We start from the raw sequence: 16,902 nt of genomic DNA on the forward strand, positions 1-16,902 counted from the left end.
AAAAGGTAATATTCTTATGCTAATCCAGGCCCTGGATAAGGAGCAGAGCAGCCATGCGAACAATGGCCTTGGAGCCAGGAAGTCTGCAGTGAGTCTATTCCTTCTCAGAAAGCTTGTCAGACCCGGCGCCTGGAGCTGCCTGGCAGGGAGGGACCCCTGGAAAGGGGAGTTTTCTCCTTGCTATTTTATGGAATTGGCTGCTGGCCAGCTTGTTGGAAATTCCCAAACTTCTCTACTAGAAAGTGAAAATCAACGGTGGGGGGCTTAACGGGAAGAGGAAGGAATGACTTTAGTCTGTAGTCTGTTTTTTCAACTGACTTCAGCCTTTTCCTGTTTTTTTTTTTTTTTTTTAAGTTCCAATTGAACTGTTGGTTCAGTTGTCTTGCTGTTTGAGGAGTTTTAAAATCTTTTACTTAAAAAAGAAATTATTTATATTTGAGTAATTCTGCCTTAATGTTATTTTCCTGAAAAGAAACAGTACCAGTCTGTGTATATAGCAAGGGGAAGTAAATTTATTTAGATGCCCATTTCGTCTAACTATTCAATAGCTTTTAAATGGCAGCATGATTAAAAATTTTTGATTATGCAGCATGTCAAATATCTGCATCTCCTTATATTCTTCACTTTGCAAGATTAGATATTTTTAATTTAATGTAAAAATTCCGATGAATCATTTAGGAATTTAAAAAATATATTTTATCGTTAGATATTACAATTACATAATTTTAAGAATGATTGTGGCCAGGCACGGTGGCTCACACCTGTAATCCCAGCACTTTGAGAGGCCGAGGTGGACAGATCGCCTGAGGTCCAGGAGTTCAAGACCAGCCTGGCCAACATGGTGAAACCCTGTCTATACTGAAAATAGAAAAATTAGCTGGACGTGGTGGTGCGTACCTGTAGTCCCAGCTACTCTGAGGCTGAAGCAGGAGAATCGCTTGAACCCAGGAGGTGAAGGTTGCAGTGAGCAGAGGTTGCACCACTGCAGTCTAGCCTGGGCTACAGAGCAAGACTCTGTCTCAAAAAAAAAAAAAAAAAAAAAAGGCTGGACGTGGTGGCTCACACCTGTAATCTCCGCACTTTGGGAGGCAGAGGCGGGAGGATCACCTGAGGGTGGGAGTTCGAGACCAGCCTGACCAACATGGAGAAACTCCATCTCTACTAATAATACAAAAATTAGCTGGGCGTGATGGCGCATGCCTATAATCTCAGCTACTCGGGATGCTGAGGCGGGAGAATCGCTTGAACCCTGGAGACAGAGGTTGCAGTGAGCCGAGATGGCGCCATTGCACTGCAGCCTGGGCAACAAGAGTGAAACTCTGTCTCAAAAAAAAAAAAACAAGAATTGTTGAAAAATAAGGTTAATATTTTGCTATGTGATTGTAGAAACAGTTAATATGAGACAAAGGAGAAGTGCTCAGTTGTTAATAATTACATCTGTTTGTTGAAATGTTTACTGAGATGTAATATTACTAACTCTTTTGAGTTAGTAATATCCCCATTTTGTGGTGAAGGAAACCGAGACCTGGATAGCTTAAGTAATTCCCCAAAATCACACAGCAAATAAATACTGGAGCTGATTTTTAAAAATTATTTGTATTTATTATTTTATCAGTGAATACCACATCAGTGTATGTGGTGTTAACGCCTTTATTAATGCAGTTTTTAGACGAATGGTGCTCTGGGGCCCTCCCCTCTTTTCACTCTCTTGGAAGGCCATCTCCAGAGTCATAGCTGAATATTACCGTTCTTTTAGCATAACCGATTTGTATGTTCAGCCCCAAATGTGTCCTTTAAGTTTCAGAACCAAATGCCCGTTAGACATTCCCTTTGGGTTATCTCAGATCTCTAAATTTGAACCTTTGATCTCTTCACTCCTGTCAAAATCACTCATTCCCATTTCAGTAACTGTTCATGCCACAGATGTGGGAATCTTCTTTGACGCCTCACTTTCCCTTACCCTACATTTAATCCATTGCTAAGTACCACTGAGTTTTGTTTTGTTTTGTTTTGAGACAAGGTCTCGCTCTGTTGCCCAGGCTGGAGTGCAGCGGCATAATCAAAGTTCACTGCAGCCTTGAACTCCTGGGCTGAAGAGATCCTCCCACCTCAGCCTCCCTAGTGTCTGGGACTACAGGTATGCACCACCATGCCCAGCTAATTTTTTAAAGTTTTTTGTACAGATGAGGTCTTGCAGTGTTTCCCAGGCTGGTGTTAACTCCAGACCTCAAGTGATTCTCCCGCCTCAGCCTTCCAAAGTGCTGAGATTACAGGTGTGAGCCACGTACCCAGCCAAAAGTTATTTTTGAAGTATAGCATGAGTCCATCCACTATACCACTGCCACCCTATTCTTTTTTTTTTTAATTCACCCATCTGCACACGGATTCTGCCCTAATCTTAACCACCATTGTCATTCTCCTAAATTTCCACAATATTCTGCTTACTCATTTGTTTGCTTTTGCCGTTATCCCCTCCAGTCCATTACATAGAAGTCAGATGATGCCCACTTAGGCTTAAATCCCAAGTCCTTCATATGCCCTTGCCTGATCTGGTCTTTGTCTTCTCTGCCTCTTCACCCTCATCTCCCACCACACTATCTCTTATTCTCAACATTTCAGACATTGTTCTCTCTTTGCTTTTCTCTCCCTCAAGATCTTTGCCCACGGTGTTCCCTGTGCTTAGAACTTCCCGTCTTTCTTTGCCTGACTGACTCTGTTTTTCAGATCTCAACTTAAAGGTCACTTCTCAGCATTGCTTCCCTTTCCGCTTCATCTAGATTAGAGGGGGGTCACTGCCCCTATTCCTTCAGGACCTGGCACTTTTCTTCCTTTGCACTTATCATGAGTTATGATTGTGTATCATTTGTGTTTTCTTGTTTGGTGTCTTGAGTATCTTAATTGTTTTGTTTAAGGACTCTGAACTTCATGAAGGCTGGGCCTGTTTGGCTCTGAACAGTGTATTCTTGGTATCGAATACAGAATCATGCATAGCACAGACACTTAATAAACATTTAGGGAATAAATTAATAATTCAACAGCAAGAACACTGTTTCCATAGGACTCCAGCATTGGAAGGGATAACATAGATTATTTAGTCTAGGGCCAGGCGGTGGTGGCTCACGCCTGTAATCCCAACACTTTGTGAGGTTTAGGCGGGTGGATTGCTTGAGTCCAGGAGTTCGAGATCAGTCTGGGCAACATGGCAAACCCCATCTCAACAGAAAATACAAAATTAGCCAGGCTTGGTGACACGTGCTTGTGGTCCCAGCTACTCAGGAGGCTGAGGTGGGAGGATTGCCTGGAGCCCAGGAGGCAGTGAGCTGAGGTTGTACCACTGCACTTCAGCCTGGGCAACAGAGTGAGACTCTGCCTCCAAAAAAAAAAAAAAAAAAATTTAGTCCAGTCTCCCTTTCTATCATGTTGGTCATCTCTTTGACAAAGATGCACTCAAACTTTATTCCTTATGTACTCTGTGAGCAAAGTCCCTGGGTTCTTTTGGTTGTATCTCAAGTGGAGTGGTTGCTATGTCCTTTGCATTCCTGTCATTCTTCTCTCAAGTGCTTAGGACGCCTGGCCAGGTGGAATACAGTAAGATGGTTGTCCTGTTTGATTACAGCAGCATTTCCCTTCATTCTCAGACTGCATGCATGTCTTAGGAGTTGTCATCAATACCAATACGTATTGAGCTCATAGTCAGGGAAGATTTGATGGCTGTTCTCCATACAAGTTATCACAGCTTTTTTTGTCTATAAAAATTTCTTGCAGATTGAATTGTTATGGATAGCACCTGTTAGTGACTTCCTTTGCCAGGTTGGCAAGTGTGTTGTAAACATGGATGAGAGGAGGAAACTTCTATTTAGCACCTACTATGTACCAGGCTCTCCTAAATAGTTTAAAATGTGTATTTACATTATATAATACATATAAAATCAGGCAGGGAAGTATAGGATAGTTGTTAACATGTAGAATCTGGAATCAGACCTCCTTGATTTTAATTATGACTCTGCCACTTAACCTGTTGTGTGATCTTTGATAAGTTCCTTAAAGTCTACTTGCCTGTTTCTTCATCTGTAAAATTAAAATAATAATTTAACCTTTAAATAAGTTGGTTGATGGTTTGATAACTTAATATATGCAAAGCATTTATGACAGTACTGGCACATAGAGGTTAATATGTGTTAGCTATTATTTTATATGAGTTCCTTAAGTTTAAAAATATTTAAATTTATTTAATTTTTTATTTTAAAAATTATTTTAAATATGTGTTTGCTGTTATTTGGTTCTCAAAATAACTGTCAGTTAATAAATATCATTCCAGATTTGTTTGTTTGTTAAGATGGGGTCTTGCTGTGTTGCCAAGGCTGGAGTGCAGTGGCTCTTAACTGTTGTGATCACAGTGCATTGTAGCCTGGAATTTCTGGGCTCAAGTGATCCTGTTTGAGCCCAGGATTACAGCTGAGATTACAGGCGGTCACCACCACAGTTGGCCTCATTCCAGTTTTAAAGATGAGGAAACTAATTCAGAGAGGTTAAGTTAAAGGCAGATCCAGAATTTGAACTTATGCCAGGGTAGCAGGGTCATGGATGTTTTTGCGGAAGGAACTCACACACAGTCCTTTCCTCTGAAAGGGAAAGCACTTAGAGTCTTGCGACCAGCCAGCTCTGCAGGGTGCCTTGGTTGTGGCTCTAATGAGACAAGGCCACATATTAGCTTTAAATAAGCCAATGAGGAAACAGTGACAATGAAAGATGTAACAAGGCATAGCGGTCAGTCTCCTGCCCAAGACTGTGAGTTCCTTGCAGCAGGAACAACCATACTCATATTTGTATTTCTGGTACCTAACACTGGGTCGGTAATATGTACTCTAGATGCAGGCCAGTTGCAGTGGTTCACACCTGTAATCTCAGCACTCTGGGAGGAGGCCAAGGCCACAGGATTGCTTGAGGCCAGGAGTTTGAGACCAGCCCAGGCAACATAGCGAGACCCACCGCCCCCACCCCTATTAAATTAAAAAAAAAAAAAAGATGTTGTTGGTGAATAAGTGAGTAAATTAATAAGTGAAAATTTGGGGAGGGGTGGAGACCTAGCAAGGGAGGCAGGACCAAAGCCAGGGTTTCTGGCATGGTATCCACTGGAGAGTGGTAGCCAGTGGAGGAGCAAGCAAGAAAGGTGTGGGTTTGATTTAGACAGGTGGAGTGTGATTCTAGTAGAAATATTTAGTGGGAAAATTGAAATGAGGAAGAGAGATTAGGATTGGAAATACACTGGAAACTTCTCTTGAATTGGAAACCTGGAACATATATCCTTAGAATGACAGTTGAATTATTTCAAGAAGTTTTCAAAGAAATGCTGTTAAATCATGTGGCAAACATTATTCTATAGTTATTTTAGACTTTACATCTTTTTCTCTAAGCATTATGTAATGGGAAACAATTTTATATTACAGAAATAAGAGATTGCAGGGATTTTTAGAACTAAGCCACATATAACATACACGTGTAAATGATACCTCACTGTAAACCTTCTTTGCCTCAGTACTGTAAATAACTTTGGAAAGCTAATTAAAGTGAAAATTCTTACTTAGATATTATAAAATAGAAAGCTCAGGTTATTAATGTAGAAATCACACCAGGGTCATTGTGTCATAAATAAGCAAGATCTTTGTCATTCAGGAATAGTTCAAGCTGAAAGTCAATAAAATCAAACCACATGAAACAATGGGATGGGGGTAAAGTAGAATGATATGTATCTTGATACTAATTAGCCTTTTCCCCCGTTATTTATTTAACAATTTTACTTTGAGGCCTTTAAAAGTTCACTGTCTATATTAATAATCACCAAACCTTAATTGGAGAGATTGTTTCATGTCATCCGTATTAGAAGTTCAGTTTCATCTTAATAAAGTCAAATTTGCAATATTTTAGGAAATAATTTCTTTAAGATACTGCTTTTTTCCCTCCCCTCCCCTCCCCTCCTCTCCTCTTTTTTTATGAGATTGTGTCTCACTCTGTCACCCAGGCTGGAGTGCAGTGGCGCAGTCTCAGCTTACTGCAAGCTCCGCTTACTGGGTTCAAGCCATTCTCCTGCCTCAGCCTCCTGAGTAGTTGGGACTACAGGCGCCTGCCACCACACCTGGCTAAATTTTTTTGTATTTTTAGTAAAGACTGGGTTTCACTATGTTAGCCTGGATGCTCTCGATCTCCTGACCTCATGATCTGCCTACCTCAGCCTCTCAAAGTGCTGGGATTACAGGCGTGAGTCACTGCACCTCTGCCTCCTGGGTTCAAGTGATTCTCCTGCCTCAGCCTCCTGAGTAGCTGGGATTACAGGCACCCGCCACCATGCGTGGCTAATTTTTGTATTTTTAGTAGAGATGGGGTTTCACCATGCTGGCCAGGCTGGTCTTGAACTCCTGACTTCACTTCAGGTGATCTGCCCACCTTGGCTTCCCAAAGTGCTGGGATTACAGGTGTGAGCCACTGCACCTGGCTCTTTTTCTTTTTTTTTCCTTTAATGATGAAGCACCCTCTTTAATTAAATATGTGTAATTTTCGCCTGGCATGGTGACTCACATCTGTAATCCTAGCACTTTGGGAAGCTGAGGCTGGCGGATCACCTGAGGTCAGGAGTTTGAGACTAGCCCGGCCAAGATGGTGAAACCCCATCTCTACTAAAAACACAAAAATTAGCCGAGTGTGGTGGTACACACCTGTAATCCCAGCTACTCAGAAGGCTGAGGCAGGAGAATCACTTGAACCTGGGAGGTGGAGGTTGCAGTGAGTCGAGATGGTGCCATTGCACTCCAGCCTGGGCGACGAGCCAAACTCTGTCTCAAATAAAATAAAATAAAATGAATTAATATGTGTAATTTTCTAGGTCGGCTTCCTCTTCTATCTATAGAATAAATTATTTATTAGAAAGACTTAGGGTGTTTTCATTATATCTACTAGAATTTGCAAGAATGTTGATGGTTACCCTTATGTTTTAAATTTAACTTTTCCTGTTTAAGTCTTAATATAGTTGGGAATTTTCATGTTATTAATAAAATAATTAGAACAGCCAGAAAGGACTATTGAGATTGTTTAATATACTTCCCTTGTTGTACATATGGCTAATCTGAGGTCAGGAGAGGTTGCAGCCTATTAACTAAATTATTTGAAGTTTGAAATTATAGTGCCTAAAAAAAAAAAAAAAAGCAAGGATACCTTTAATCTTTTAAAATGTATTTCATTGTTTAAAGGTGTGTTTGGGCATTTGTTTCCCTTTTAGTTTTTGAAAAATTTCCAAAATTCAGTTGTATTCCTTACCTTTTAAATATTTTTGTCTTTCAGGAGTCGTAAGAAAGCAGTGGGAGTTGAAGTCATTGTCAAGTGCTTGTGATCTTTTACAAGAAAATCTCACTGAATGATAGTCATTTAAATTGGTGAAGTAGCAAGACCAATTATTAAAGGTGACAGTACACAGGAAACATTACAATTGAACAATGACTCAGCTATACATTTACATCAGATTATTGGGAGCCTATTTGTTCATCATTTCTCGTGTTCAAGGTAAATCAGTGTTCATTTTAGTAATGTATGTGTGTATATAAAAAGCACTATTTCTTGCTTCTGTTCTTTCAACTCATCCCTGTTTGAATAGTTAGGCCCAGCCTACTAGGGCAGCTTTTAGGAAAGAAGCAAAGATGAAACACGTGCCAAATAATTTTTTAACTTGGCTGTGATGGAAACATTTTCAAGTATTTTTGAAATCTCAGTCTCTCTGAGTCTATCTTCTCCTTCACAACATAGGCGTGATGATAGACAGCATTAGGTCTTGTGAGGATTAAATGAGATAAAGTATGTAAAGCCACCTCAGTTAGTAGCTGAAAGACAGGGTAATAGGTAGTCCAGGCTGAGCTTCAAAATTCCTCTCTCCTTTAAAATACAATAAGGAGCAAGTGTAAATAATAATTGAAAAATCATTTTATTGGCCAGGCACAGTGGCTCACACCTGTAATCCCAGCACTTTGGGAGGCCGAGGTGGGCGGATCATGAGGTCAGGAGTTCAAGACCAGCCTGGGCAACATGGCAAAACCTCATCTTTACCAAAAAAATACAAAAATTAGCCAGGTGTGATGACGGGGGCCTGTAATCCCAGCTACTCGGGAGGCTGAGGCAGGAGAATCACTTGAACCCCGGGAGGTGGAAGCTGCAGTGAGCTGAGATCGTACCAATGCACTCTAGCCTGGGCAACAGAGCAAGACTCTGTCCCTGCCCCAACCAAAAAATTTCATTTTATTGTTGTTAAAAGACTTTAGAAAGATAACTGGCACTTGTCTGTGCTGAATACTAAAATTTCTTCATAGAGCACTGACAGTTTGTTTATGACCAATAAAGTAATTTTGCTACTATGTGTTCACAGCTTAGAACTCCCAAACAGGAAGTTATTGTGATGACTCTTAGGACCAGATGGCCTGTATTTGCACATAAGCTTTTTCCTGTATGGTTTAAGTGGGATAATATTTTAAGCTGAAAAGACAGTACTGTTGTGCAAGAGGATTTTAGATAAAACTTACTGGATGTCTTCGTTCTCAAGTTTTTTACTTCACAGGTTGCTTTTTCCTAATGTTTTGATCACAGTGATCTGGATTAATATCTGCTGTTAAGAAGAAACATGATTAACACCATAAAGCTTTTGATATTTTCATCTTTTTTTTTTTTTTTTTGAGACAGAGTCTCGCTCTGTCACCGAGGCTGGAGTACAGTGGCGCCATCTCGGCTCACTGCAAGCTCCGCCTCCCGGGTTCACGCCATTCTCTTGCCTCAGCCTCCCGAGTAGCTGGGACTACAGGCGCCCGCCACCACGCCCAGCTAATTTTTTGTATTTTTAGTAGAGACGGGGTTTCACCGTGTTAGCCAGGATGGTCTCAATCTCCTGACCTCGTGATCCACCCACTTCGGCCTCCCAAAGTGCTGGCATTACAGGCGTGAGCCACTGTGCCCGGCTGATATTTTCATCTTAAAGCACAAACATAGAATGAAATCTGTAGCTTCTTTTTATTTTGCCTTAGTATTATAACAATATCCTTAGTATTACAACAATATCCTTAGTATTACCATGCTAAGAATACAGAGCCTTCAGCAAAAGCCACTTTTACTTGTGAAACACCAAATTATTTAGTACAATACCTTTACTTCAATATCTGTTACATGCCTTGTTGATCAGCATCAACCAAAGCTGCTATAGTTTTGAAGATGAGTTAAATTCATAGTAATATTATATTTGCTACCTCACTTCCAGGTAATCTCCATTTTGGCATAAATTTTTTAAAAATCTGTTTAGATCACACGTAGGCAATATGATACAAAATTCTCAGTCCTCGCCCCAGTTCACATTGTTCTATAATAAACTTTTATTAGATGGAATAAGTTGGTAATTAGTTACTATGTAAAAGCAAAAGATCTTATTAAGAATTACATTTCTCTGATAAAGAGTGAAATTTGTTACATTTCCTTTCAAAAAATTATTTTGATAGTTGCTTCAAATAACATACAAATGTTTGCTCTTAAAGCTAAAACCAATGTAGAAAAGTTATTTCTGAGAGATCATTAGGAAGGATTGTAGAATGGTATTAATGGAAATAACTTCTGACTTTAGCTCTAGCTTTATCTTGTTTTGAATTATGTCTCAGGAAAATAAACTTATCTGTACCTTGGTTTCCTTGATGTAAAATAGAAATAATAATGCTTATCCTAGATATAAACAAGAATGTTTTGACCATCAACTGTTAGGGTATAGATTTAAGTGCTTTACATTGAGATAAAGTTACTTAGGTTTGAACAGAAAAATGAGTCATCTGATATTAACAGCTGATAGATACTTAGTTCTTGTTTTTTAAGACTTGGTGACAAATTTTACAACAGGATATATTAATGTTGGATAGATATGTAGTCCCTTTTTTGGATTTTGTCACAAATTTCAGAAATGGATTTTAGTTTTAAGTAATTAATAATGACTTCAATAGAGATTTATTTTTAACATAGGTGGTAGATGTTTGCTGTACATTCAGTTATTGAGTAGTGTCAAGGCTGGCATGTCTGTAATTTTCTTGACATTTCCCTTGTGGTTCCCAAGTGGTTACTATTATCTGCATTTGAGGCAGGTAAAACGGGGAAAGGGTCAGCACTGGCCTCAACTAGACCTGATACCAGGAAAGCAAAAGTGTCACAGATTTTGTCTTAAGTCTTAATCATTCCTAATAGCAAGAGCTACTGGAAAACAGAGAAACAGGATTGTCACAATTGTCTTAATCTATATCCATTGCCTAGGGCTGGGTGTGTTGTTCCCCCAAACAAAATCAGAGTTTGGTTAGCTGGGAAAAGGGGGAAAATAGGTATCAATTGGACAATTAAAAGGATCTGGGAGAGATTTAATTTTTTCCATCAATTAGAATGTTTTCCTCTACAAATAATTAAAAAAAAATTAAAAGAGCTTAAACATGACATTTTGGGCTAGGTGATTTTTATTTTTTTAAAAAACGTTTGAACAATAAAGAGAATGTAGTAACACACAGGAAGTCTGTATATAAGGGGACTGTAGTTGGTTATGTGGCTCATCAAGACCCAAGTTCTTTGTCTTTTCAACTGTGCCATCTCTAAATGTCAGGTTAGCCACAGTGTCACAATGTGGCTGCTGAGAGACTAGACATCACATGCAGATGAGGTAAGCTTGAGTTGACAATGCTCAGTTAAAGAAGAGGGAAATCTGTTTGTGTCTCTTTTTAGTTGATAAATCTTTCCCCATTCACTCACTCCCTCTCCCCAACAGACTTCCTTCTAATCTTAGTGGCCAAAATTCATTATATGCTCTTGTGTTAAATCACTGGCAAGGGGAATGGAACTAAAATTGTTGGATTAGACCAACGATTATCTCTGCTGAGAGTAGAGGGCTGCGCTTCCCTGAATCACGTGGAGGAGGGGCGGACCCTTAATGTGTGTGTACATGTGCACATGCCTGTTGCCAGCAAGGGAAGGAGGAGAAGAATAAGAGTATCTGTTGCTGGGTACCACATTTGTCGACCTGACGTCATACATATGCTAAAATGCTCATGTTGCTATGAAATTTTCAGTTCCTTTTCAAGGGGTTCTATACCCCAGAGTTGCATCCATTTAGTACACGCAGCTACTAATCCAGGACTTCTGGCTGGTGGGAAGCCCTCTCCTTCGGGTCCAGGTGCCTCTTCATGGTCCAGCAGTGTGTGGCTAAAAGCAATTATCAGTGCACAGTATACCCAGTATCCAGTGATAAAGATGAAGTGGGATAAGTACTATATAAAACTTCCATTCAGAGGAAGAAAAATTGGAAACAACCTCAGTATTCACTGCTCCATAGCATGTAGATTAATGATGCTTAACCTGTTTGTCAGCCTCCAGTTTTATTTTCTGGGAGGATTTGCCTTGTCTCTGGTGTTCCTTGGCTAGTGTTTCTGTCTTCATGGTCACATCTGAGCTGGAATTAGTGGAGGATGATCTTTGTGGAGACTGAACAGCTTTAGCGGCCTGCTTTCTGTTAGTATGGAGGTCTGATTACTGGAAATTGTCCTATGGATTGAAAACTCACAGCCTGACTGAGTCAGCCTGGGATATCTTTGGCAGTACAGTTCCTGTAAAGTTGTAGTGGTCCTACATTCTGTTTGCTCTGATCTCTTTGGTTTCACTCCATTAAACACAGTTAAATATCTTGTCTTGATGTGTGTTCTGAGAATTTCTGACCTAGCCACTGGCCTCTGCTTTGCCTGTTCTCCTGGCCTTTGGTTTAGTGACCTCCACTCTGAGGCACTCTGCTCCTTTCCCATGCTAGAAAATGACCTGCTTTATTTGGTATTGTAGCACTTACCTATGAATAAATATTAAAATAGTACCAAATGTCAGTATTTATTCATCTTTATTGTCTTTCTCCGTCGAAGACTGTAAGCTTTAATAGATATGGGACTGTGTTTTGTTTACTCTTCTAGTCACCCAGGGCTTAAAACAGTGGCTACCACCGTGTAGTTACTCAGTACATTTTGGTTTAATGGATGAATACAGTTAAAGTGAAAAAAGCAAGTTGCAAAGCTGCTTTCTTAGCCATATATTTTTACACTGACCAACCCAATAGCAACAAGCACCTGTAACAACCCAGTTGTAGTATCTGATTATCTTTTTTCACTAAGGATCTAGAACTCCTTGGAGAAATCACTGAGTTCAAGTTTGGCAGGGAAAGAGCAAGGTGATCTTGGTATCTTGGCCAGAAAGCAAGGAAAAGTTCAAAGGATTCAGTGACCAGTTTGAATTGAATACTAATAGTAGTGGATTCAAACAAATCAAATATGTTTAAATCCACGTGTTTGTAATAACACTTAAGAAAAAAACTAGTTAGGGCTGAGGGCTGTGACTTACACCTGTACATGCCAACACTTGGGAGGCCAAGGCAGGAGGATCACTTGAGCCTCAAGAGTTTGAGAACATCCACGGCTAAACTGAGAGTCCCTTTAAAAAAAAAATAGTTTCAGACCAGCCTGGGCAACATAGAGCTGGTCTCTACAAAAAAAAATTTTTAATTAGCTGAGTGTGGTGATGTGTGCCTGTATTCCTGGCTGAGGTGGGCGGGAGAATCACTTGAGCCCGGGAGCTTGAGGCTGCAGTGAACCAATGATGACGCCACTGCACTCTAGTCTGGGCAGCAGAGCAAGACTCTGTCTCAAAAAAAGAAAACAAAACTAGTTGGTTACTGTTAAAAGATGCTAATGAAGTCATTAATTTCGAAAACTGGTAAATAGAGGGAGAAATCAAACATTAATCTTGCCTTTCTAACATGAACTGTGCCACCTGTATCCAATTAGTAGGTGAGGGAAAGCATCTCATAGATGTATTCCAAGTCATAAAAAAGAGAAATGATAGGATTAGATACATTATTTTATACTATGCCGATTGAATTAGTGAATCTAGACCTTAAAAACAGAGATAAGCAGGCATTTGGTTCCCTCCTGCCCACAACATACAGAGCAGCTGCATTTCAGCGCTCAATAGACACATGTGACTTGTGGCTACCTTATTGGACAGCACAGCTCTCGAGCTAATTACCATTTACAAAATCCATAGAGAACAAGAGGACATGTTAAATGATGCCAGGAGGATGTGATCAGAAATTCCAGACTGTGGTAAATACTATACTAGTAAATACCGGACAAGTTACCCAATGTCTTCAAGTAAATCTCAAGGACAGGAAGAGGCAGAAGAAACTGGTAGATTAAGAGACTTGGAGACAACCAGCTTATTTGGATCCTGATTCAAGGAAACTACTAAAGTAATTTGTAATATTTATGATACAATTGGAAATTAGAAAGCAATTTATAACATTTATAATATAATTGGAAATTTGAACATTGCCTTGATGTTTGATGATATTGGTAAGGATAAGGAATTACTATTAATTTTTTTAGGTGTGATAACTGTGGTTTTTTTTTAAGTTCTTTTAGAGATACACATTGAAATATTTACAGATAAATGGACATATCTGGTATTAGCTTCATAATTATATGAAAGGGGGAGGGAGTGAAACAAGAAGGGCCATGAATTCATCATGATAAAAGCTGGGCTGTATGGGTATGTGTGGGTTCATTGTACAGTTTTCTCTACTTTTATAAAAGGTTTCTGGCCAGGTGCAGTGGCTCAGGAGTTCGAGACCAGCCTGGCCAACATGGTGAAACCCTGTCTCTACTAAAAATACGAAAATTAGCCAGGCATGGTGGCATGTGCCTGTAGTCACAGCTACTCGGGAGGCTGAGGTGGGAGGATCGCTTGAACCAGGGAGGTGGAGGTTGCAGTGAGCCGAGATTGGGCCACTGAACTCCAGCCTGGGCAACAGATTGAGATCCTGTCTCAAAAAAATAAAAAGTTTTCTGGAAGAATACTTCATTTCAAACATATATATGTAAATGAATAGAAAAAGGACAAGAAGCATATACACCAAACGGATAATGGTGGTTATGTTTAAGGAGTGGGAAGGGGATTAGATGGGCCCAAAGAGGACTTTTTGGTTTACTCGTGGGGCTCAATTTTTTTTTTTTGGATGCTATGAGAATATATTATTGTTTTATTTGAGTATTTTAAAAACTACTTTTAGGAAAAAAAAAAAAAAAAGACCCAACACGGTGGCTCATGTCATGTCTATAATCCCAGCACATTGGGAGGCTGAGACGGGCGGATCACCTGAGGTCGGGAGTTCAAGACCAGCCTGGCCAACATGGAGAAACCCTGTCTCTACTAAAAATACAAAAAATTAGCCAGGTGTGGTGGCACATGCCTGTAATCCCAGCTACTCGGGAGGCTGAGCCAGGAGAATCGCTTGAACCTGGGAGGCGGAGGTTGCCGTGAGCTGTCATGCCACTGTACTCCAGCCTGGGCAACAAGAGCAAAAACGCCATCTCAAAAAACAAACAAAAAAACCATCAAAAACTACTTATAGGAAAAATACTTATTTCAAGCATATGTCTAAGTAGAGAGAATAATATAATGAAACTCCATGAACTTGTCACTCAGTTTTGACAGTATCAACTGATGACCAAGGCTGTTTCCTCTCTACCCCCATGCACTTCTCCCTCACCCACGTCACCCTTGGATTATCGTGGGTAATTTTGAAATAATATTTCAGTTAAGTATAAGACACCTTGGCTGGGCACGTTAGCTCATGCCTGTAATCACAGCACTTTGGGAGGCTGAGGCAGGCAGATCACTTGAGGTCAGGAGTTCAAGACCAGCCTGCCAGCACTTTGGGAGGCCGAGGTGGGCGGATCATGAGGTCAGGAGATAGAGACCATCCTGGCTAACACGGTGAAACCCCGTCTCTACTACAAATACAAAAAATTAGCCAGGCGTGGTTGTGGGCGCCTGTAGTCCCAGCTACTCAGGAGGCTGAGGCAGGAGAATGGTGTGAACCCGGGAGGCGGAGCTTGTAGTGAGCTGAGATCACGCCACTGCACTCTAGCCTGGGCGACAGAGCGAGACTCCGTCTCAAAAAAAAAAAAAAAAAAAAAAGACCAGCCTGGCCAACATGGTGAAACACCGTCTCTACTAAAAATACAAAAATTAGCCGGGCGTGGTGGCAGGCGCCTGTATCCCAGCTACTTGGCAGGCTGAGGCAGGATAACTGCTTCAACCCAGGAGGCAGAGGTTGCAGCGAGTGGAGATCGTGCCATTGTACTCCAGCCTGGGCAACAGAGTGAGACTCCATCTCAAAACAAAAAAACACAAAAAGCAAAATTCCTCAAAGGCCACATACTGTGATCATAATGCAATAAAAGGAGTTCAACAGTGTAAACTTTGTTTGAGCGTGTGACTTTTTTTTTTTTTTTCTGTTTGAGACGAGTCTTGCTCTGTGGCCCAGGCTGGAGTGCAGTGGCACAATCTCAGCTCACTGCAACCTCCATCTCCTGGGTTCAAGCGATTCTCCTGCCTCAGCCTGCCGAGTAGCTGGGATAACAGGTAGACACCACCACACTCGGCTAATTTTTGTATTTTTAGTAGTGTTTCGCCATGTTGGCCAGGTTGGTTTGAACTCCTGAGCTCAGGTGATCCACCCACCTCGGCCTCCCAAGGTGCTGGGGTTACAGGCCTGAACCACCATTCCCTGCCAGCCTGCTGGGTTCTTAAGGGATCCTCCCGCCTCAGCCACCCAAGTACCTGGAACTACAGGTGTGCTCCACCACACGCAGCTAATTTTTTAAATTTTTTGTAGAGACCAGGTCTCAGCATGTTTCCCAGGCTGGTCTTGAACTCCTGAGCTCAAGCATCCCACCTTCCTGGACCTCCGTAAGTGCTAGGATTACAGGCATGAGCCACCATGCCTGGCAAACACATGATTTTTTTTTTTTTTTTGAGATGGAGTCTCACTCTGTTGACCAGGCTGGAGTGCATTGGCGTGATCTTGTCTCACTGCAACCTCCACCTCCCTGGTTCAAGTGATTCCTCTGTCTCAGCCTCCTGAGTAGCTGGATTACAGGCTCACAGCACCATGCCCAGCTAATTTGTTGTATTTTTAGTAGAGACAAGAGTTTCACCATGTTGGCCAGACTGGTCTCAAACTCCTGACCTAAGGCAGTCCACCCGCCTCGGCCTCCCAAGGTGCTGGGACTACAGGCGTGAGCCACCGCGCCTGGCCAAGCATATGATTTTTAATGCAATAACTATATTCATGTTTCTAGAAGCTTTTTTTTGCCATTCAGTGACATTATGGATGACACTGCATGTCAGTATGTGTCGGACATGTGTCAGCATGTGTCGGAATGTATCAACCCATTTTTGATAATGGGTTCAGAACCAAGTTTGGTTAATGTTAACTGATTTATGCAGTTTTTATGTTCAACTGAAATACATCTAACTATAATTTTTTATTGGCCTTCCAAAAGTGTCATAAAATAAGCCTAATCATTCACATATCCTATCAGATGTGAAAAGCCCATTTCTATGCTTTCTGGCCCTGCCACAAAATCTTTTCTTTTCTTCTCCCTTTGATTTTCCTCCCAGACCAACATAGTATGACAGAACTTTGTTTGGTGATGGAAATTTCTATATCAGTAATTTGCAAACTATAGCCCACAAACTAAATCCAGCGCATTGCTGCATTTTGTGCTGCTCATGAGTGAAGAATGGTGTTTGCATTTTTAAGTGATTGAAGAAAAATCAAGAGAATATTTAATGACACATGAAAATTATATGGAACTCAAATTTTATTATCCATAAGTAATTTTATTGGAACACACCCATGTTCATTTTTTTACATGTTGTCTGACTGATTTTGCATTGTGTCGGCAGAATTGAATAGTTGTGACAGAGACCTTGGGGCCCACAAAACCAATACCTGTTTTCTATATCTCTGCTGTC

At 40.7% G+C, this 16,902-nt stretch overlaps 1 protein-coding gene across 8 annotated transcripts in view; it reads left to right on the forward strand.

The window, feature by feature from the left end:
* The window catches only part of BMPR1A (bone morphogenetic protein receptor type 1A), a 171,036-nt gene that overhangs the window by 114,727 nt on the left and 39,407 nt on the right, over positions 1 to 16,902 (forward strand). For all 8 annotated transcript variants that reach the window (XM_063607783.1, XM_055093096.2, XM_034931037.3 and 5 more), the window contains one exon: positions 7,333 to 7,551. In XM_063607783.1, coding sequence (XP_063463853.1) covers positions 7,485 to 7,551 — 67 coding nt within the window. In that variant the 5' untranslated portion in view covers positions 7,333 to 7,484. The remainder of the gene's footprint in view (positions 1 to 7,332; positions 7,552 to 16,902) is intronic.

This window comes from Pan paniscus, chromosome 8 (genome assembly GCF_029289425.2).
Source record: "Pan paniscus chromosome 8, NHGRI_mPanPan1-v2.0_pri, whole genome shotgun sequence".
Taxonomy (NCBI): domain Eukaryota; kingdom Metazoa; phylum Chordata; class Mammalia; order Primates; family Hominidae; genus Pan; species Pan paniscus.